Here is a 22607-nt window from a genome sequence, read left to right on the forward strand (position 1 = left end):
CTAGACCGCATAATTTCCCTAATGGTGGTCTTAGGGGCTGACAGAATCTGATTTGGTTTTTTTTCGTTTGTATTTTTATTACTGTATTGTCAGAAAAACATACAAATAGTTTTAAGCCCATTTCTGGTAAAGGATGGCCTTTTTCAGCAATCCTGCTTGTCTCAGAGTAGCTTTATGGCAGTTGCACAGAAAATCTGATTCTTGGCCAAAATATGAATTTGTAGGAAAATGTTTTGATACCACTTGTGTGAAAATTGTGTGCACGTTGTACCAAAATAATATCGGGCATTTGTAACTCCTTATTTAAAAGACTTGTCTGGCACATCCAAACTAAAGTGTAGGGGAGAAGGGGTTTGCTGTCAGCAGTTGCTATGGGATAGAATTTTAAAATCAGATGCATACAGCTGGCCTAGTAGCTAATGCCTAAAATTAGATGCTATGCATCCAAAAAAAAATTTCCCCATGAGACAAAAATGAAGTAGGCTACTGTGAATATGAATTGAAGGGTGTATACAAGAAGACTAAAATAAGTGTATGTCCCTTAGACCTGCTAGGGGGTGAAGAACACCTTATCTAAAGGCTGATTTCACTTACTGTTTCAAGATTATTTTCATATTTGATCTTAGCTACCTGGGGATCAGGCCTGAAAATCACTTCTCGTCCCACCATGGAAACCAGAGTGAGCATGATGGGTAAATAGTTTGTAATTCCATTAGCTTTTCCATTGCTTTCCATCCCTTCCAGCAGCTGTGCAGAGTGCCAAGGCTCGTTCAGGCACGTTGCTTCGAAGACTGCTTTGATGCTGGGCTTTCTCCCCACACTCCACCCCTGCTCAACTCAGCCATTTCTGTGCAAGCTAAGCTGGAAAATAATTCCCCAGAGTGACTGAATAACAATCCACAAATAGACCTGCCGCTAGCTTATGTTGCCTCTAGGTTTCTCCTGGTAGCTGCAGTTTTCTTTCAAAGAATAAGTACTTTAAAAAAGAAGCCAGTGAGAAGAAGATTGCCTCACATGAGCTACTGGAATTGACCCTCCTTCATTTCAAATCAGCTTCAGTGTTCATGTAACACCTGATTTCTCAGTTACCTTTGCAGCTGCTGTCACCTTGCTTGATCTCACATCAATGCTGTTTTGAGCTGCCCAACAGCTACTGGCCAAATACTATGGATCTGAAGCCAGTTCTAATTTTAACTCCAGATTTTTTTTCAGCTTTTGATGAAAATCAGCACATTTCTTCAAGACCCGAAACATCTGGCATCCAAGAAATGCCATCTGCTTTACCTGGTAATACTTGAAAAGTGTGGTTTTTAATAGCAATTACCTCAGATTTTAATTTTAAAAATGGCATAATATTAGTTAAGTTTAATATGACTCAAAATAACTTCAGAACTGTCGTAATTAAGTTGCTCTCTCAAATACCAGACTAATTTAGGAAATTTTGCATGAAATAGTAAATATTCTCTTCTAGTTTTGGCCTGTATTCCTGGTATATTTGCAAGTCTGAATTCCTGTGTTTGGTATTAATAGACATCTCTTATTACATGAAGTAGAGCTCTCTTTTTAAGTTGCAATACTGCAGAGGGGTAGAGTGAAAGGTAATATAGGTTTTATTTAAATCCCTGAAATAAACCATTCCAAGTTTAAACTGTTGAATAAGTTCCATAGAAATAGCAGGAACAATAGCAATGAACATTTAGGGTTCAAAATGGTGGAGAATAAACCCTTAAATACTTTAATTTGAATATATCTAAAGCAGTAATTAAGTTAGACATTTTGCTGTGAGAAAGGGAGTCTGCATAGGCATGAGGCTAATAGAAATAAAAATGTGCATTGTCACATGTATTGCTGTATTGCTTGAGTACAACTTTATAAATAAAAGACACAGCATTGTAGTTAAAGAAAACATTTGCAACAAATTGCTCTTCACCAGACACTTCCATGGTAGATCTGATGCTTCCAAACACCCTTGAAACCTCTTAGACCAGACCCCAGTGAAATTGAACCGGTGGATTGACAGCATTTTATTGACATTTAAATTAATTACACCTAATAATATGTAATAATCTATACAGTTTTCGTGTTCTTCATTGTCAACATTTATCCTTTAGACTTCTTCTACTTCCTTAGTTCATAAAATAAACTAACTTACCAATACCTTAAAAAATGGGACACTGAACAAATGCAGTTTTATCCGTGCTCTGTTTCATTTAGTGTCCCTGCAGGAAGAAATCTTTGATTTCCATTCAATAATGACAATTTCCTCCAAATTCTATTTCAAGTTATTACCAAAATTCCCTTGCAACAAAAAGTAGTTTAGGTTTAACTTTGATCTCATTGCCACTTGCTACCTTTTTTCTGTTGTGAACACAGTTTCTTCTAAGTCTAAATGGCCAGCCTGTTAAAGGACCGTTTTGTATCTGTCACTTCTTGATTAGCAGCTAGAAAGCATTTTTTGTACAAAGTGCAAAGAGACTGATCTTTTTCACCAACTTTTATCAATTTCTTCTTTCTGTTGGTACCATTTAAACTACAATTTAAAGTGTAGAAGAAGATTCTTAGGAGCTCTGCTAGCATCAGATACTGGATCTGCTTGTCTCCATACTGGGCTGCATGTCTTTCTCTTTATTCACATAGTACAAAAAGGGCTTTGAAGTGGCCAGTATCTTGCTTATGTTTGCAGTGACATCATCTTGAACAACACAGCTTGTGTGATTGCTATCCCAACAACAGTCAGATTCCTCAGCACTTTAAATCCAGATTTTCTGTGCAACTCTTAATGAAATGCAGACAGTTTCACAATTCCCATCGAAAGCATCTGGAGTCGCGGAAATACCATCAGCTCAGTCTGGTATTGACATTTCCTGCAAACTGAGTGTTCTTGAATTATCAGAAGAGTTCCCAGGGTGCTTTTGGTGAAATGTTGGTTTCCTTTACTTTGGGGATAAGAACAACTGCAGGATAAAAATTCTGCATTGGACACTATTTTTGTTTAAGGCAATATCTATGATGTTTTAGATACTGGATTATTATCTTCTTTCTAAATTCTGAGTTCACTTTTACAGTACTAATTGGTGATATTACCCATGATTGCCACTGACCAATTATGTATTACCTAATGAAACAGAACTTTATCATGAGATATTGTGAGGCTTGTAACCAAACTTTAATTTCTCTACTGTATTGTGATACAGATAGCTGCTGCATTACTTCAAGTCATACCCCTTTTTATTTTCTATTTACTTTTTTTTCGTTACTAAAGTGTATTTCTGTGGTTATTGGTATTTTAGACATCGTCTTGTTATGTTGCAATGTTGGGGGCAGAGAGTGATATGTGCAGGAAATTCTCTTTGTGGATTTATCTTCTGTAAATATTGTTCTTGTTCAGTTATGGTTTTAAAACAACTTAATGATTGTTCAGATTGTGAATCCCGAAGTTGCATAGAGTATTCAAATATATTTCTCATTAAGGAGGCCTCTCCAACTATGACAAAAATCCTTTTAGGGAGATTAAAGGTAGCACAGTGAGCATTGCAAACCCAAGTTCAGGGTTAGGGTTTTTTAAAATAGCTTGAGACTTGATTGTCTAGATATATCTAGGGAAAAAATTATTTAGGGAGATACAGGTTTGTCAGCTTTCTGCATGTTTTCTAACTGATCAAACCAATTTCTTTCCTGTTTTCTTCCTCTATAGGACAAATTTAATGCTGAACACAGGAACTCTCCTTTTTTTCTCTTGGTATACTCTGAACCTTGTCTTCTACTGCAGACCTCTGTAGATTTTTATAAATGTTCTATAGTATCCTCCTGTACACTAACAATTAGGTGCTTCTTTTCATATTTGCCATCTTAACAGTTATGTTGAACACTTCTTTAAACCAGGAGCAAGGAGAAGACATTCAGAAAGCGTATTTGTGAAACTGTTGTTATTCCCATTTTTCAGCAAACAAAATAAAAATGGAGAGGACAGTAAGTAGCCCTGTGCCACAGAGAAGTGTGTAGTCAGATGAAATTTCTGAAACTCTTTGAATCCACCTCTCTGTCAATCTACCCTACAAACTTTTGATGTGTTTTTGAAAGATTTTATTTGCTAATAGTGGAGGAGTCTAACAGAATTCTTTCAGAACAAGAACTCCATGTTTGAGATGTTCTCTTTGTTGGTCCATCAGATCTGTGCTTTTCTGCTGTTTCTGTAGTGTGTTCTTGCAAGAGTGATGACAGTTTCCAGACTTTGATTCCATTTTCTGAGAAAAAATGTTTGAGTATCATCTGTTTGGTTAGGAATTTGCTCTATGCTTTTATGGAAAACGTTTTTCTTTTTCATGAATACATTCTTAGACAAGAGAGGGATTTTTATTATGATCTTTGCATTCATTGTGGTCATTTCCATATCTGTTCGCTAATTACTGTACAGTAAATGTGACTCATCTTGTGGCTTATCCTTGTCTTCCAATGTCGATATGAGATTCTATCTGTTCAAAGTACTTCATACCTGTTCAGAATGATAATTTGTAAATTAATCAAACTATTCTATTAGAGATTCTTACAGATTTTGGTTAAGAAATCATTTGGTTTTCTCCTACCAGTTGCCCAACTCTTGATGGAAATCCTTATTAAGTTCACCTTTTTACATTTTTCAGTAGAGAATCTATTGTTTCTCTCTCTCTTTTTTTTTTTTTTTCCCCCCTCCAGGCATACATTCGTTTAGACCCAAAGTTCATATTTGTAATTGTAGTGAAGTATACAATCATCCAAGCTAGTTAATAGTTTTTCAGATTAAATACAAGGTGGACAGTATTTTGATGCAAACAAAAATTCTGACTATATATTCATTAACTAGTTTTCAATTTATGGTTGGAAAATATTTGATGCCTGAAAAAGGATTTTGGAATGTGTCATTTATTTTGCAACGCTGGAGCATCATGACTGCCACTATTGTGCAATAGGAGTAGTGTTTATCTGGGGGCTGGGGGTTTGTGGTAAAATCAAGTGACTATGTATTGATGTAGGATTTATTTGGTAGAAAGTGTATACATGAGAAACTGCAATTTAAATATTGACTGATTTGACTGTGATTAAAGTAATGCTTTCATATGCATAGAGAGACTGTCAAACCATCTTAAGATAGTTTCCATCTCTAATCTTAGCTCTCCTGAGATCAGTTCTGGAGCCCACATCTTTTCCTTTCCTGAAAACCATGAGGATAGAGGTGGATAAACAGTGATTCCATCCTAATTTCTATCATTTCACAATACTTAGATAAGAAGAGCTCTGTTTCAAAATTTAGTCCAAACATTTCAATTATTTTACTGATAGCAGCAATGCCAAACATTTCAGCAAGGTGGTCAGTCATTTATGTAAATGATGAGATACTTAATTATTAGGCATCTCATTTACTCTTTCTAATTTTCTGCTCTATAGGCTTAGTTCACCAAAAAATTAACTGTCTGTATACTACATTATCTCATCAAAGCCCCCTGATTTTGGAGTGGAATAACCTTTTAATGAATGCCAATAGTTATGTGAAAAAGCTGAGTGTAATATGGACTTTATTCACACATTTCTGTACTGTCACAGCTATAAGAAAAAAGTTCATCTCTATTTCTGAAGGCGTTTTTCTGGTTTAATCTTAATCACTCAGAGACTAAAGCTGAAATCTGCTTTTCCTTACCTTGCAAACCAAGGAACAGTCGAGGGGAAAAAAAATTTAATTTTTTTCTTTTTCCTTGCCATCATTTGGCATAATTTTCACCTGCTTTGAGCAAATTCTGTGGTTTGTTAATGCATTTTAGTGCCGTACTAATGACATTATTATGATGCTTGAACGTATCCTTTTTTCCATCACTTGAAAAGTCAGTTTGGAAGGGACCAGTGATGAAAAGAATTCATCACAGAATTCCTGTGTGGCTCTATGTGCAGTTGTTATTTTGAAAATTCTTTCTAGAATTAAATATCCCAGTATGGCAGAAACATAATTTTGTGTCTTTTTACTGATGTGGATGTGTTAGCATCCACATTTTTGAAAGAGAACTAAAGTTCAAACGATGAACAGGCATGTTAATCATTGGCTTAGAGACTAACTGTAAGGAAGAATGGGAAAGATATTTCCCAGGAAATTGCAATGATGAGAGCTTATATATTTTATGTAAAAGCAATAACAGTGAAAGCCGTAAGAAAATACTTATTTGCAAAAATTACTGAACTTTTAAAAAAGGTTAGAGTTATAACTGAATATTGATAGCATGATATGCAGTACATTTCTGCTTGCTGGAAAATTAGTAATTAGTATTTGCAGCTGCTTGCATTGGAGACATACCCAGCACTTGTTATCCTGAATTTTGAATTCTAAGATGAGTCTTGGCTTGTGCTCTGTCTGCATTTCCTGTTGGTTTTGCATCTGTCAAGGAAGTGCAAAGAGTTGTTTGTGAATTGGATATTTTGGCATTTTCCTGCTGATGTAGAGCCATTTGGCTACTGAAGCTCAGGGAGTATTGGGTTGGTTGCAACCATGGAAGGACATTTGACTGTGGATTTGAGTCACAGGGTTCTGCCAGGAAGGGCATGTGTGGCCCTAAATACAAACATGTGTGGGGCTGTGAGTTGGTGCTGCTTGTACTGCTGTGGCAAGGCTGAGTGGATCTCTCAAGATCATTTCTGTGTCTGGCTGTAGCAACCAAGAGACCAGAGCTGGAATCGACCTCGTCTGCTTCACGGGAAACCACAAGGAAGGGTAAATAGCCAGCGATTGCCTCCTTCACTGCTTATTTTGGCAGTGCTCTTCTGTGCACTGATGAGCCTGTTCAGATGTGCTGCTGTCCCAAAGACAGGGTCACTGATGTGCCTGGACCCTTATGGCTCCTTACTAAAATTTGTTCTACCTGTACATGTTCTGGGGAGCCATTTCTAGGTTTCCTCTCATGCCTTGGCTGCCAATGCCAGTTGAAAGGCAGCATTGGGCCACCACGGGGAGTGGAGCTGTGACATGGCAGCCTGGCCCTTCTTAATAGCTGTGTCTTGATGTGACCTGTGTGATAGCAGCCCGTGTGAGGAGCTGAAGGTGGTTTCTCTGTTTGATCTTAGCTACCCGAAGACCAAGGCCGAAGTCCACCACTCCTTCCTCCCTGGCAACTCAACAAACCGTGATGGGTAACTAGCAACAGCTTTCTTTTCCCATTGTCTCCCATCTCTTTCACGTTCCATCACACACCTCCCACCCCAAAGCACCTGGCATCCTTGTCATCTTCCACGGAGAGGATGAAGACTTGTTGGTGCAACTTGGCTTGCGAAAGCACTCGCCACACTGGTTCTGTAATTCTGTTGTTTGAGCCCCCGCTTTTTCCATGGCTGATGAGCATTTTCTGCAGGAAGCATGTGACATTCTGCAGAGACCATGTTGTTGCACCTGGCCTTCAGCTCCATTCCCCTGCTTCTTTGTGTTTGGGTGATGGATCTTGCTTTCTCTGATGCACTCAAACATGACAGTGCTCCTAAGAGTCAAATCCATCTGGGCTGGCACAAGAGGACACACCTTTCCATTACCATCACCTGGAAGTGGGAATGCTCTACTCTGCTGATGCTTTTGAAGCCATGTTAGGGTTTTAACACCAAAACTTCATTTGGGCTTTTGGTGAATCATAGCATGTTTCTTTGGTGTTTGAGACAGCATTTGCTTCTGGCAGTAATAGTATTTCTTGCAATTCTGGTGGGAATTGTCCCAAGAGATATTGTTGTGCTTGTAGCCAGCCTGTTACTTCTCTTGGGCCTATATTGGTATGAACTTTCAGTGTTGATATAAATGGGACCATGCAAACATATCTAGTTCAGGCATTGGCTATGGCAATTCCACTTCTCTTGTAATGTGATCTCTTTGTCATCTTTCTCCTAGCAGCTTCTTCATAATTTTCATCATCATTGCATTTTCACACATTTGCATTAGGAAAGCCATGGCATGTCTGTCCATTTGAGATGTGTTACTTTCCCAAATCCCTAGGTGCTCAATAATGTCTTGAAACCTGTTCAGTCTATATGTTCAGGTGATACCAAAAAATGTTTTGTTTTGGTTTTATTTTTCTTTTTCCAGCTTCACTGGACTCTAATGATATTAGTTTCCTGTCCCAAACTTCTGCATCTGCAGAAATATCAAAAACAGAGACTGGTAAATTGTATTTAAGATACTTCCATTGCTTAGTATTTGGTTTTGCATTAGGGATGTTACAATTACAGGCTGTTTGCTCTGATTGCTTGGTGTCTGAAGCAGAATTTTGTTTACATTGTGTGATAGGCTCTAAAATTGCATGGTAATACTTTGTGTGTGATATGGGATCAAATTCAAATTTGGAATTAATTTTTTTTGTGTGGTTTTAAGCTGCTGAATAGATTAGGACCAATAGCTGGATGGATTCATTATCAGTTATAAAGATATGTTCTTGATTGGGGCATTTCACCACAGGGGATTTTCTGTTAGCTGTATCATACATATTATTGTGCAGTTTTCTCTGTTCATAAGTCTTTCTTTCAGATTTTGTTGCTATCACACCTTGAAAATTTTATTGCTGGGGTCATAGGTATTCAAGAAGATATTTGTATTTAATGCAAAGGTACAAATGTGCAAGAGATAAGAAAGAAAATTATCCTAAACCTGGCAGTGAATATTTCTACAGTTGCATTTAGATTTTCTGCCTTAGTCTGTGTCTTCAATATATCATGGAGGTTGTGTTAATTTATATTATGTCAATTAGATAAAATACCACAAATGACAAATTGCATTATGTTAAAACCTTTAAGTCAAAATAGTGGCTTTTGCTATATTGAAACATGCAAAGCTTTGGCAACAGAAATACCTGGTTGTACAAATTAATATTTGCATGCATTTGAAGTACCTAGATCTTTTTCTATGGGTGCAGGTGAAGTCAAAAACTCAGGTTTCTTCATTCTACATGGGCATCAATTGACTCTTGTTGGTGAATCTACTTTTAGGGGGACAGCAATTCTTGTCAGGATGTGTCTGTTAGGTGCACGTGACTTCTTCAAAACTTCGAAGTTTTGTTACTTTCTTTTAAAGTTGGGAAATTATGAAACTCTGATGTAGTGGTGTTGGCGTCTTACAAAGCAGTGTAAAGCAAAATTTCTTTTTCTGATTTTTGCCCCCTTGCTATGTCTGCATAAATATAAATCTGTCTCAGGGATATTTACATTTTTCCACAGTTACAAGTACAGCTGACCTGGAAAAATCTATGCCTCCACTTTCCAGAACACCTCATGTGCTAACAACAACTGAGGGTAATAGTAATGCATTAGCTATTCAGTTAAACCCCCTGTGCTATTTGGGCAGCCATTTTTGAAATTTTATTCATTCTAGATATTTTGATAATTTTCCATGTTGTCTTCTGTGTGAGTCATGATCATTGAAAGCATTCTTTTTTACATGACAACTTGTGCTTTCTGCTAAGAAACTCACCTGGTAGCATGCCGGATCTCATATTCATTTCTCAAGAAGCTTCTTAGGGCTATTTTGAGATATACTTACATGAAGCAAACCTGGTTTAATACTAGTAAACTAGGTTTAATACTACTACTGACTAAATCTTAATAAGGATTCCAAAATTACTTGTTGTTTTCTTACAAGCATAATTGTTATATGCTAAGTTAGAACACATATTTTTATACCAAATATTGTCTTGCTAGCATAGGAAGCTCCTTTCTTGCTATTTTTTTTGCTGTTTAGTGATATTTTTTTTTAACTTTACCTTTGTTTTTCATGTGTGAAATGATTATATGACATTCAAAATTCATTTAAAAATACAAAAACAAAGCACTGAAGAGAATTAAGGCAGGTGCTTTTTTTATGGAAATTAATTTGCAGTGCTTTTTAGTTTTTATAGTTTGGGGGGGCGAGTGGAGATTGAGTGCTTTATCTTTGCAATTGTGGTATTAGAAGTTTTTATCTTTGTATTTTCTGGGTTGCTTTAAGCTATGTGGACCATGGGATCCAAAGCAATATTAGCTTTGGTTGGCTGACAATTTAGTTTTAGTTCTCGCATTAAGCACTACCTTCAGCTCACACTCTAAACCAGCACTACTCCATTCCTGAGGCAAGGTGTGCTTATGGTGAAATGCAAGTTAGGTCTGCTATAACATATCATGTGGTTTGGTTCGTTTTTCTATGACCAAAAAAAGCTGTGTGTAGAATTAATAATCATAGATAACATGATGTGGTTTTTTTATAGTTTTCAGTGGTGTTCAGCCTGTTCTTTCAAGTCCTGTGGCACCTAGTAAGCCTGAAATAGCAGAAGCTGGACCAGGTACAATAATCTCTACCTCGTTCTTCATTCAGTAGCTCAAGCCATTCTCTAAAACTCAACTGAAATTAATACACTGTGGTTATTTTCGGTGCACATTTGGATTAGCCCCTAAGAGCTGAATTCGAATTTATGTTGCTGCTAGTGGTTGAACTTGTTGTTTTCTCACAGTTACAATGCATGTGGCAACTCAGTCACAGGATTCAGTATGTTGAAAAATATGTCATATAGATAATTGAGAAAACAGTATTTGTAGAGCAGTTCTGATGAAAACACTGTGATGTGAACTGTAGATTACATCTTATTGTTGCAACATCACTAAAAATATTAATATCAGTGCATCCTTAACAGCATGAAATTGGTTAACAGTCACAGACACGCAGTAGTTTTGGACTGAAACCACAGCTGGATCTGTTGTCAGATTTCTATTCCAAATTCTATTATTTAATGTGTGACTAATTGGTTGTTCAACATGTCCTCTTCATTAAATATCTACATTGTACACAGTACCATCTCCCTTAAGTATTGAACCAAAACTCAAAATGTTCAAAATCTCTATTTAAAATCTTACTTGGCAGTGGTTGAGGTCCAGACCAGTTGCAATGAAGGCAGGAGGAAATAAATATCCAGAATTTTTGCACATTGCAGATGCGCTGATTTGTAGTCACTGAAGTTTTGTGCAGTTCTGAATTTCTCCCTAATGCATACTAAACTGATAAATGTCCAAGCATTAGTGAAATATTTGTTGTTCTTGTTAAAACAAATTTATTTTTCTCATGAGGGAAGAGTTTCTTCCATTAGCTCTTTGCTCTCTTATGACTGTCATCATTTCTTCCAGCAGCAACAAGTGAATCCATTTTGGAATCTTTCACACCTAAAACTTCCCGTCCTTTTCAATGGCCAAGGGTAACATTAGGTAATGTTGTTTTCACCCAGTGAAAAACTATGTTTGTTTTGAGCACTCCATCCCATATGAATGCATTTCTTTCCCATATAATTTCACATCCATTATCATTCTTTTTCCTGGTTAGAGAGTCTTGTCCTTCCATCGTCATTATATTGATTGTTCTTGACATACCTGTGTACGAGCAAGGTTCTGGGTGGATTTAGTGTCTCAGAGAAGTAAAACTTGTCTCTTGCATGATAAAACACCATCAGCCTTTTATTAGTGTTTTGTCTCTTTTACTCCCAATGCACACGCATGTGCTGATTGTCTCTGGTATGTAAAACTTTCAAAATGTAAATTTTAATTGTTTTGGACTCACAGAATCTTGTTTCTGATCAATGCACAGCATTTCAGTACCATCTCCATTCCACACTTCAAAATCTGATTTCATCAGCTGGCTTTTACATTCCATACTAAGTTGTCTTCAATACAAACTTGTGACATGTGCTGTTTGTTGTGGGAAATGCTTGTTAAACAATTTTTCATTGCAAACTGAGCTCTTTCTTTCAGCTCCAAAAGAAATACCACTTATTCCTTCTAAACCGAAACCATCTGCTACCCCAGAAGTACAACATGTGAAACCTGGTAATTGTGCACATCATTTTCATGAGTTGGTATGCAGAGATAGGTTCTCTAAAAATATCTAAGCAAAACTTCCTAAAAAGGACAGGAGCTTTGCAATACATGAGCATCCTGATTAACATATCATTCTCAAATTGATCATTAACTCTCATTAACTTATTAGAGTTAAGGTCATCAGTTTTATGCATTTGGGTCCAGTGATAAAAATATAAACCAGTTCTCTAGTGGTGTAAGCTTTTTAAAGGACTGGAACGGAAAACAATTTCTGGGTGGCACAAGGATGTTTTGATATCATTCCTATAAGCAATAAATATTTTATAATCTTTTTATTAAAGATTTTATAATCTCCTTTGCCACTTCCCATCTCCCATTTTCACACAGACATACTATGGTAAAGACGACATCTTTGCTAATACCATAGGAGCATAGTCATTGTGTCATGTATTTTCTACTTTTTGATCAAAAAAAACAGACCTCTACTAATTTTCTTTGGATTTGGAATTAAGGGAAATCAATTTGCCTCCTTAAATAATCCAGGTACTGGACCATTAAAAATTATGCTATGGATTATTTGAGACCTAAAATGTTTCTGTTCTTATGTCTTATGAACAGACAGAGCAGTAAAAAACGGGAGCTGCCTTTATTGTCTTATGCATCCCTTATAATTAACTGCAAGTACCGATTAAGGATTTTCACCAAAACTTTGGCCTTTAGAAGTTTCCTTCCTTATAGATTCTCTGGTGTTCATTGCAGACTACATTCTTTTCTTCCTCATATCTCCTTTCTCAGTATTCTCCCATAACAGAAATTTATTCTCTGATTGAATCAAACACAGGATTGAAAAAGTCCTGAGAACATAAATATGGGGAAGGAGCCTTAGAAGCAACCTGTCTGACACAACCATTCAGTGTGCAATTTCATAGGGAACAAATCTAAAAGGAATGTAGAGTGTTACACACAAGAGTAAGGCTTATCTAGATTGTTTAGAAAACAACTCCCCTGAACTATTGGAATGACAACACTTTTGGCTTCGTGTTGATACATCTACTGATCGGTTTGATTACACTTGAATTTTTCTTTTCTAGCCCCTAAACCACCACTTTTGGCGCCTAAAACTTCTCAGACTGTTGAAAAACCAAAAGCAACCCTAGGTAATACATGTTTCTGCAGCTGTTAGTCACTCTTCTTTGCAGTCCAATCCACAGTTTGTAATCTGTTGCTTTGTCTCATAGCTTTCACTGTATTTAATCCATGATGAAAGAAGATGAAAGTTAGGAGATTAACATTCAGAAATGTTTTTCTAAATTTAGGAGAAAAAGAAACCATTTTTTTCCATGCAGTTTTACTAGTTCCATGGTACAGTAAAAATTTTTGTCTTCCATTTTGCTGAGAGCTTTTCTATACCAACACTCTATCCAGAAAACTCATTGGAAAAACAATTGAAATGCCAGGTGTAAAGATAGTATTTTGGATGTTAATCCCAGAACTCTCAGTGAAGGATTCCTGTGGTCAACTTGTTAATACCACTGTTTTATGAATCCTTCTGAATGTCATTTTGGCTTGAAAAACACCTCTCAGTCACTTCATGGCTCATTCCTCTCTGCTGTTTTTGTAGACTGTCAAACATTTTTCTACTGTGTCAATTGCTATGAAACATTTTATTGGAAAGCAGTCTCATAGCACTGCTTTTTAAAAATGTACAAAGTTAGTTACCTCTGCCTGAAACTGAGTTTGCGCTTTATCTGAAGTCAGACCAACAGGTAGATTAGCTAATTACGGTTTCAACCTGTGCATGTTTGGTGGGAAAAGGATTTCTAGGACTCATTGTTCTTAATTTTACTATTTAAATTATACTGCTATTCTGTTTATATTATTCTACGTATGTTAGCTACTTCTATTAGCAGAATTCAATGACTGCAGTTATGAAGCAGTTCCATTTTCTTTTTTAATTGATTCCATGTTCTTCCAGCTGTTTGCCAGTAATTTCTTTACTGTGCCAAAAACCAAGGACATTTCTGTATATTTTGTCTATATATGTCTTCTTATGGCTTAAAACTGACCTGAAATTCAAAAAGATAAAAAAAATTATTGTTTTATCTGATAGGTATCTTACAAAAATGAATTTGCTAACTGAATGAGAGGAACATTTGGAAGTGATTGCAAGCTTCAATTGCGTATTTAAATGCAATTACTCACTTTTACAGTGAAGAGCAAATGGATTTTGCTAGAGTAGTGAATTCTTAGGAAGATTTTTGAGAAGCCTTCTTGGCATATCTGATTCTACCATTTGCTTTTGTTCCCAGTAGCCATTCATTGCCTCATTTGATTTTTTTTTCTTCTGTGATACAGTGGAAACATAAACTTATAATCCAGTATATTTCTTTCAGCTCCTAAAGAAGCAAAACTCACTACTTCTGCATCTAAACCTAGACCATCTGCCAGACCCCAAAAGCCACGAACTAAACCTGGTAACTAATTTCCATAGAAACCATTTGTTATAGTGTATTGTTTAAGTAGCACATTTTAGCTTGAATTTCTGCAGTGTGAATGTGAAGTTCGGCACTTAATCATCAGAAAGGTGAGGAATTCCTCTTTTAGGAATAATGTCTCTCTATTGGACCAAAAAAAAAAATAGAAGCAAAGCAAGAAAACTTATCACTTTTGTATCCCCAGTCACCAACTCACGCAGCCTGACATCAAAGAAAAATTTTTCCTACTTTTCATTTTGAAATAACAAGTTTGCCAGCTTATTTCAGTATAGGGTCCAGAAAACACAAATTATACTGTTTTGCTGATGGATATAGCATCTTACATAGAACCATAGGATTTGTATTGATTCAGTGATCATTAGTGCATATGTAGACTTAACTGAAACTGTGAAAGTAAGAGTGGAATTTTGTTCTGGAATTCAGTAAAGACATATTTTATGATCCCAAATGAAACAGCACCTTCACACTGAGGTGAAATTTGGTCTATGATATATGGCAGAGAATAAAACACACCTGGCATTTTCTGGACTTGAAGAATAAATAAATACAGTTGTAAAAATATTTCTAGTGTTACATGGTTTATAATGAAATTAGAAGGCTTTAAATTGCATAATTGTTTATTGTAAGAATATATTACTCAATACTGGAATAGATCACAAGATTTTATTAAATTCTTTCCAGATTCCCTGCAAATTATTTTCTGCTCATAAAATAAAATTAACTCTCTTCACACTAAATTATTTCCTGTGGTGCTTGTTAAAGAAATGACACTTATGACTTGGAATTGTCTCAGAATACTGTGCATAATTAGGTTTTTATGCTGCTTACAGCTCCCGCATAATTTTTAGTGTAGGAAATTCAGTATTGTATTGCAAGAATCATTACTTTTGTTTCTGCTGTAGGTGCCTATGTCTGAATATAGATCTAAGTCCTGCATGTTGTTTTTTGAAACGTCTGAGAAAAAAAAGCAACTCATTTGGAAACTGTTGCATAATAATTTTTTACACCCTGGAAATGCCAAGATCAAGGTTTTATCCTGCTGTTTCTACAGAGCAGCTCTATAGCAAGTTTCTATATGCCTACAAAGAAAGTGGCATTGTTCCATATTTTTGCAGATGTCTCTGTTTTTTTCTTTCCCATTGGTGGTCTCATAAATCAATCAGGTCGAATCCTAAGACCTACATTTTAATCTTGATGAAGCTTGTCATGATTCTCTTTTAAGTAGGTGGTGAAACTAGCATGTGTTCTGATGTGACAAAATATATTCTTCAGAAAATATTGTTTGAGCCATAAAATATGCAGTGCATGGGGATAAGCTGACTTTTGGGTAGGTGGCAAAAGAAAAAAAAAAAGGAGTCTGTCTGTGTTCCAGCATCACATGGAATTCAGCTTAAATTAGAAACTTGTGTCATGATAGTGGTTGTCACCTTTCCCTAACAGTGAATTGAAATGATGACCAATATATGCCAAATTCATATTTAATTAATGAAGTACTAATAACTTCCTTTGGGTCAAGCAATTAATTTTGCCTTTCATTATTAATATTATTTTTGTGCTGTTTCTGGTAAAGTATTTGCCTTTTTTAGCTGTGGAGAAAAAAAGCTTCATTTAAAAAAAACCCAAGTATTTAAATTATCTTCAGATTTTCTAGCTAACAAACTGTACATGCTAGTGAAAGTTCATTCTCTTTCTTGGTATTTTGGTAATAATATTTGGGTGAATCTGTTGCCTGCAGGAAAAAAATAAGGTTTTGTTGCCGATGTGATCATGCCCAGCCATTGTCCTCCCTTTTACTATTGTTAGCATGAATGCCTTTTTCTAAACATTCTCTATTTTTCAGAAAAGGAAAGTATAAAGAGTTTTCTATTGTGCACCCAAATGCACTGCAACACTTTCTTTACAGAAATTTTTAAAAATATCTCCAGGGATTGAGACTCCACAACCTCTCTGGGCATTTACTTGAACGCACAAATTACCTAACTTGAAGCCATTTTTGAATATTTTGCCTTCTTAGAATAGTGGCAATAATATCAAATATAAAAGCTGTCTAAGCTATAAAAAAATGCCAGCAGAAAAAAGAGGGAAAATTTATAATTCTGAAATAATTCAGTCTTTTAAATTTAAACACCACCCACCTAGGTAGACCCTCATAAACCTTCATGTGGGGACTTTTAATTTAAGAATGTGATTTTCTATCTAAACTGACCGAGTTTTGGAGGTCTTAGGTCTCAGATTTTATAGTATTTAAAAATTTTAAGGTAAAATAAGTGTACTTGTGAGTCTTAAAATTCTTGTGAATTATGTGACAAATTGTTGGTATGTCCAAAAATATATTTTGAGTTCAAAACATTGTACAATATTTATTAATCATTTTTTCTTTCCTAATTAAAATCTTTAAGGAGGGACAGAGGCTGAGAGTCAAAACAGAGAAAATATAGCAAAATTTGAAGGATAAGCACGAAGATTACTCAATGATTGTAGATGTGTTTAGGATTGAAAGTGGATTCTGTTTGTAAAGTCATACTAATATCAAACAATTCTACCAATATTGACTTCAAAGTTCTTTATATTTTTCAGGGTGTTTGGAGTTTTTTTCTTTTCAAACCCTATTAAGGACTCTAGATAGAGATAGGGAGCCTGTTGGCTTGATGATCTAATGTGCAGTGGCACTAGATAATCTGCTGGGATCTTTAGCCTTGCTTTCTGTGACCTTGCAGTTATTTACACCTGAAGCCTTTCACATCTATCCTTTGTATCACTATGGGAGAAACCCAGGAAAATCAATAGAAAGATTTACCAAAGAAAACTGAGTTCTCTGGAACTGTTTATTTTCACTGGTCTACAGCCATAAAGAGATAAATAAAATTCAGTAAAACAGGAAGGTGAAGCTTTAGAGGGCTCCTCTCCCAGTATATTCCTGTAGCATAGCATCTTCCAAAAGCAGCAAATGTCACACAGGGCAATTTCAGAAAATTTATCATTTACTCAATGTTTCCATTTGAAGAGTTTTGAAGAGGTGGATTATAGTTGAGAAGCAAGAGAAGCTGAGCCATACCAGCAGCTGAAAGATAGATACAGATGCCCCTGTAAATCTCTTAAGAAAATTCTCTTTATTCCAGCAGCAACCCTTCCAGTGTCAGTCACTACTAGGAGTCCCTACACATATGAACGTCCAAAGACTGCAGAGGGTAATGATTATGAGTCATCCTTCTTTTCATTGGTCTGATAACATGTGCAGTTGAAAACACCATTTCCTGGAGGCTCCTTCCTTATTCATGTGTGGTCCAAACCCAGCAAATGGAAGTATCATCTTGGTGCTTTATTGTTTGTCCATGTTTCTAACATGGGCACGGCTTCTAAAAGATGGGATATCACTTCAAAGGTATTTACTTAAAATTTTAGCCTGCATTAAAAGAAGAAAGATTAAGAATTATTGCAATCATAAAGATTTTGTGGAATATAGAAATAATATAATCTAAAAATTGCATTTAAAACTACAGACTGCTAAACAATTCCTGCAGAAGGAGTTTTGTGGCATAGTGCTTGATAATTTATCAAATGTATGGAAAATACTACATTTTTTTCAATTAATACATCCAAACTTGTGTTCAATTTTTAAAAAATTATTTTTAATGAGCACTGTTTGGGAACATATATTAAGTGATGTGTTTATATATATAATTTTGTATGCAGACTAAGAACAAAGGTCTCTCCTTTGCAGTGAGCCCTGAAATGCTATATTTAATTCAAAGGAAAATTTGAATCAGTGTTTGCATTTACTGTGCAGGTTGTATTCTGAGAAGGGCTTCAAGATGTTTTCAGCAGTCTAGCTTTGGTCTTTAAAACCTGGATGAAGCTGACGCATATATGATACTTTAAAGGACAAGGACAACTTTAAGCCTTACTTAAATGATTTGATGAAGTAGAATTGGTCAATTAGCAACAAATCACTTAAACTCATAGTTTTCAACTGCAACAAGTTGTACACCATTAAATATTCTCAAAATTCCTCTAATGATATTGATTTGTAAAGGTCAATGTCACGTAACAACCTTTTCTTAGCATTGCTTGTTAAGTCTCTTCTTTGGCTTTTGACTAAATTATGATAAGTTAATTTTGCTGCAGAAGAACATCCAACTCTTGGATTATCCATCAAAGGGATAATCATTGCTTGTTTTATTCATATCCAACAATATTTCATGTATATAGTATATACATATAGTACAATTTCATTTTCTGTGGATATTCATCAATATGGACAGAGGGTCATTTCCTAGACTTCATTTCTTCATTGCTGAATGTGATTTTCTGTGGGACATCTACTCTCAGCTTAAATGCTGGTTTTCCCAGTATCTAAAATACGTATTCCTCACATTTGAAGCCCAAATGATCTGCTAAGATCAAAGCACCTCAAACTAAATCTAAAAAGGCACATCTTTTGAAATCGTGTTCTGAGGCTTGCTATTAGTGCAGAAAGTAAAAAAAATAAAAACTTCGACTTTTTTTTTCCTTCTAGGTGGGGGGAAGAACTGTTCATTTTTTGGGATATTACTTGTACAAAAAGAAACCATACTGCTCCAGGAGAAAGTTTGCAGACCTAAAAAATAATATAAATTTATTTTTATTCTTGGAAGCTGTTTTTCTCTTTGTAAGAGCTGACTGAATTTTCAAATGCAAGCTGAAAATAGAAATTAGTGTTTTGTAGAAAAAAATTTGAATTTGATATGCAAAGGTAACTGATGAGCTTGAATGATGGCAAAGTCTTTTCAAACCAGGCATATGTTGTGAGAACACTTGAAAAATTCGTGACTAGTTTGGGATTTTTATGGAGTATCTGGCCACTGTCAGTAGAAGTTAATACTGGTTGTTTTAGGGTTTTTTTCTCATTAAAAGCAATATTAATACTACAGAATATTGTAACTGCGAATGTTAACAGACATGTAATAAATACTTCAGTATTAACTCCCTCAATTGCAATCAAAGTTTTACAGTGTTATTTACTGTGAAGCCCATTTTTTAAAAGGGTAGATGCATAAGAGAGTTTGGGAGATAAATGAATGTGGGTTATAGAACAGGTTCTCTCTTTAGATATGTATAAATGTGTTTTTTACACTACTTTGCTTGTTACTGCCTTGAGAGGGAAGAATTTATGTATTACCATTATTTTAATATATTTTCTTTATTGTCAAGAAATTTTTATAGATTCTGCCATCTCATAAATTTTTTGTCCATTTGGTAGCGTTTGTGACTAGGAAAGGGGCATGATATATTGGTTTTGTGATCCAAATTGTAAATAAGTGGATATAAGAAAAAAACGAACAGGTTTATCAAACTAATTTTTTTCAGATAACTAATAAATACAGCTCTACCAATAGCAGGCTTTTAGTCCTCTGCTTAATTGCTCACTTCAGAGGAAAAATTCAACTATTTTGTCATGTTCAGCACACTACTTTCAAGTAACAGAGTTCAGTTTGGGGACTCCTGACGTTCTGTATATCAAGAGTCCCTTGCTGTCTCTGAGTTTCCACATGTTTGAGTTTCTACATATTTTTGCTTCTATTTGCCATCTATTCATTGCTTTTATTCACACATATTTGCTTCTATTGCCATCAAGTTTGTCCAATTACTTATTTCTTATTTTACCTGTATCATTAAGAATTTTGATTGCCCACTGTTTAAAAGTCAGCTTGAAGATCCATATTACTGTGGTGTTGTGTTAGTTCCTGCCTTTCTGCTTACCACTAGAGTAATTTCAAGTTTTTGGAGTGTGTTTCTTACTCACTTTGTCACACTGTTTCTGTTGCAGTCTTGGAACCTGTAACACTTAGAACTGAACCACCAAGGTCACCCATAGGTAATAGCATTTCCTTGGCAAGCTGTTGTGTTTGCTTTATTTACATCACAGCAAGCATCACTGAAGTTAGTCACCTTATGCCTCAGGATTGTTTCATTTAACCTCATTTTCCTTCTAGGTGATTATCGTGCTTGGCATTCAAAACAGTTGAGTGTATTGCTCTCTTCACAGCTGGAATGTCTCCTTTATTAAAAAAAAGAAATTATTCTGGTAGCTCTGAATCATCTTTCTCATAATTATGCTTGTTTGCGCTTGTTCCAGTTTTTATTTGAAAAACACAAACAAAAACTGTGCTTCAAAAATTACTAAAATTCCACTTTCTTGCTTAGATTGTTTTAAACCCATGGAGAGTATTACATGACTTGCCTACTTCTTCTCAGTTGCAGGTGTGAGGTTTCTGTGCTTGTGTGTTCAGCTGGTATCAGATGCTAATTGCTGTGCAATTTAACCAACTTACTGCCCACATTTTCTCTTCCAGCTCCAAAGGAAACTCAACGTGTTCCATCTAAACCTAAAACTTCACCCAAACCTCTCATCCCACAAGCCAAAGATGGTAAAATGCTTTGTGATTGTTTCTATTACAGTTGATTTTGGATTGAAATGTATTTATGAGCAGCTGTTTAGTTATCAGAGCCAGTTAAAACAGAATAGGGTTCTGTTCTGTTCAGTGATTGAATTGCAGTTTTCACGAGTAGTGACATTTGCTAGGTACTTTTTCACTGAGCAAAACAATAAACCTCTGCTACTTGAGGGCAACAGGATGAGAGTAGTGTTGTTGCACTCAGATTAACCTTGCTAACTAAAGCAGATACCAAAGAATTTGAGTGTGTACTGAGGCTACTTGGGAGGTATAATTCTTTCCAACATTGCTTTGCACTGTTAGAATAAATCTGTTTCCCTTCTAAGCCACAATTAATTAATTTCATGTCATTATTATTTTCTGCATAAGGGAATAAATTGCCCAGTTATACATGCATACTTAGTATTTACTTATAAATATTTATTGGCATTAATGATTCTTTACATTGTATTCCAAAACACTGGATTTTTATGTCATTAAATGTGAGAGCAGTTGAATTCAGTGGAAGGCAGAAGAAATCACTTTCTGTCCCATGCTCTCCAGTTGGTAGTATCAACAAAAAATTACAAGGGTCTCAAATATCAACATATATTATCCTGTGGTAAATGTGGAAAATTTACAGATAAACGCTTTATTGAGGACCTTTAAATTGCAAACATAGACCAATATTTTTGAAATCTGATATTATCTGTTAGACGTGATTTCGTCATGTAGCAAACAGTCAAAATCCTTGTTTTCTCAAAAATTTTTAACCATGGCATCCGATTATAAAACATTGTTTCCAAATTACCTTAAGTTGCAACTTCTCATACACTCAGTTTTTTACCTTTGTGGCTGTTTTTCATTGTTATGGTATCTGGCCTTCTCAGAAATGGTTTGTGGTTTTGTCATGCAAATGTTATGAGCTTGTATTGGTTTGTGTTTAAAACAAACAAACCCACAAAAACCTCAAAAACTTGCTGTTTCTTCAAGAATCTGTAATATATAGAACGTGTTCTACAGCATCATCCACTTACCTTGTAACGTCTTAAAAGATCCAAAGACATTTCTTCTTTTTTAATTGTAATCCATGCAGAAGAATTGACACATCAATTTCGCATCCTTGTGGCTCCAAACTACCCAGTTTTATTTTAGATCCATTCCAATCTACAGCTGAATTATATGAGTGTGCAGTGCAATACACCATATAATGCTCTTTAATAGTAGTGTTTAGTAATAATAATAATAAAAAATGTGCTCTCTGATTCCAATTGTGTTTATAGGGTGCATTTGAAACACATCACCAAGGGAAGAGATTTGTGTCCCTAAAAAGCCATTTTCTGAATAATAGAATGATAATATTTGGATATTTAATTGAAGTCTGTGGGAGGACAAAGCTCACACTATGTTGAAGATAACACTACTTTCTCAGATACGTTTTTAAATACAGCTGTTTCTGTATGAGACAGTATATAAAGTATATGATTCAGAAAGTAGTGCTAATTGCAAATTTTCAACTTTCAAAACGTATTTTCTGTTTTGTTTCTGATGCAGTCCTGGAACCTATAACACTTAGACCTGATCTACTAAAACCAACAATAGGTAACAGTTTTACCTACAGGGTAAATCACCTGGGGACCATCACATTTAGCTTTTTTCTCACTGAGCATCGCAAGCACTTCTTTATTGCACTCTGTTCTCAAAATTTTTTACTATTAAAGTTCATTCTGTAAGAGGGAGTTTGGTGATTTTTCACTAACAATTCATTATCATCTTTTTCTGGATTCTTTTCTCACACAAACATGTTCTGCAAAGTGGATGGAAACACCACAACCTACCTTTGACTGCTTGCCTCTATACTCCGTCTCTATCATGTGCT

At 35.4% G+C, this 22607-nt stretch overlaps 1 protein-coding gene across 4 annotated transcripts in view; it reads left to right on the forward strand.

Moving 5' to 3' along the window:
- LOC116992134 (ABI family member 3 binding protein) overlaps positions 1-22607 on the forward strand; it is a 141056-nt gene that overhangs the window by 68891 nt on the left and 49558 nt on the right. For 2 of the 4 annotated variants that reach the window (XM_033051398.2, XM_033051399.2), the window contains 15 exons: positions 627-692; positions 1213-1287; positions 6671-6730; positions 7081-7146; positions 8081-8155; positions 9205-9279; positions 10227-10301; positions 11137-11214; positions 11755-11829; positions 12912-12977; positions 14214-14294; positions 17435-17503; positions 20122-20169; positions 20648-20722; positions 22283-22330. In XM_033051398.2, the coding sequence (XP_032907289.1) occupies positions 627-692; positions 1213-1287; positions 6671-6730; positions 7081-7146; positions 8081-8155; positions 9205-9279; positions 10227-10301; positions 11137-11214; positions 11755-11829; positions 12912-12977; positions 14214-14294; positions 17435-17503; positions 20122-20169; positions 20648-20722; positions 22283-22330 (1032 nt within the window). The remainder of the gene's footprint in view (positions 1-626; positions 693-1212; positions 1288-6670; positions 6731-7080; positions 7147-8080; positions 8156-9204; positions 9280-10226; positions 10302-11136; positions 11215-11754; positions 11830-12911; positions 12978-14213; positions 14295-17434; positions 17504-20121; positions 20170-20647; positions 20723-22282; positions 22331-22607) is intronic. The other 2 variants (XM_033051400.2, XM_033051401.2) reach the window with 2 other exon arrangements.

This window comes from Catharus ustulatus, chromosome 2 (assembly GCF_009819885.2).
Source record: "Catharus ustulatus isolate bCatUst1 chromosome 2, bCatUst1.pri.v2, whole genome shotgun sequence".
Classification (NCBI taxonomy): Eukaryota; Metazoa; Chordata; class Aves; order Passeriformes; family Turdidae; genus Catharus; species Catharus ustulatus.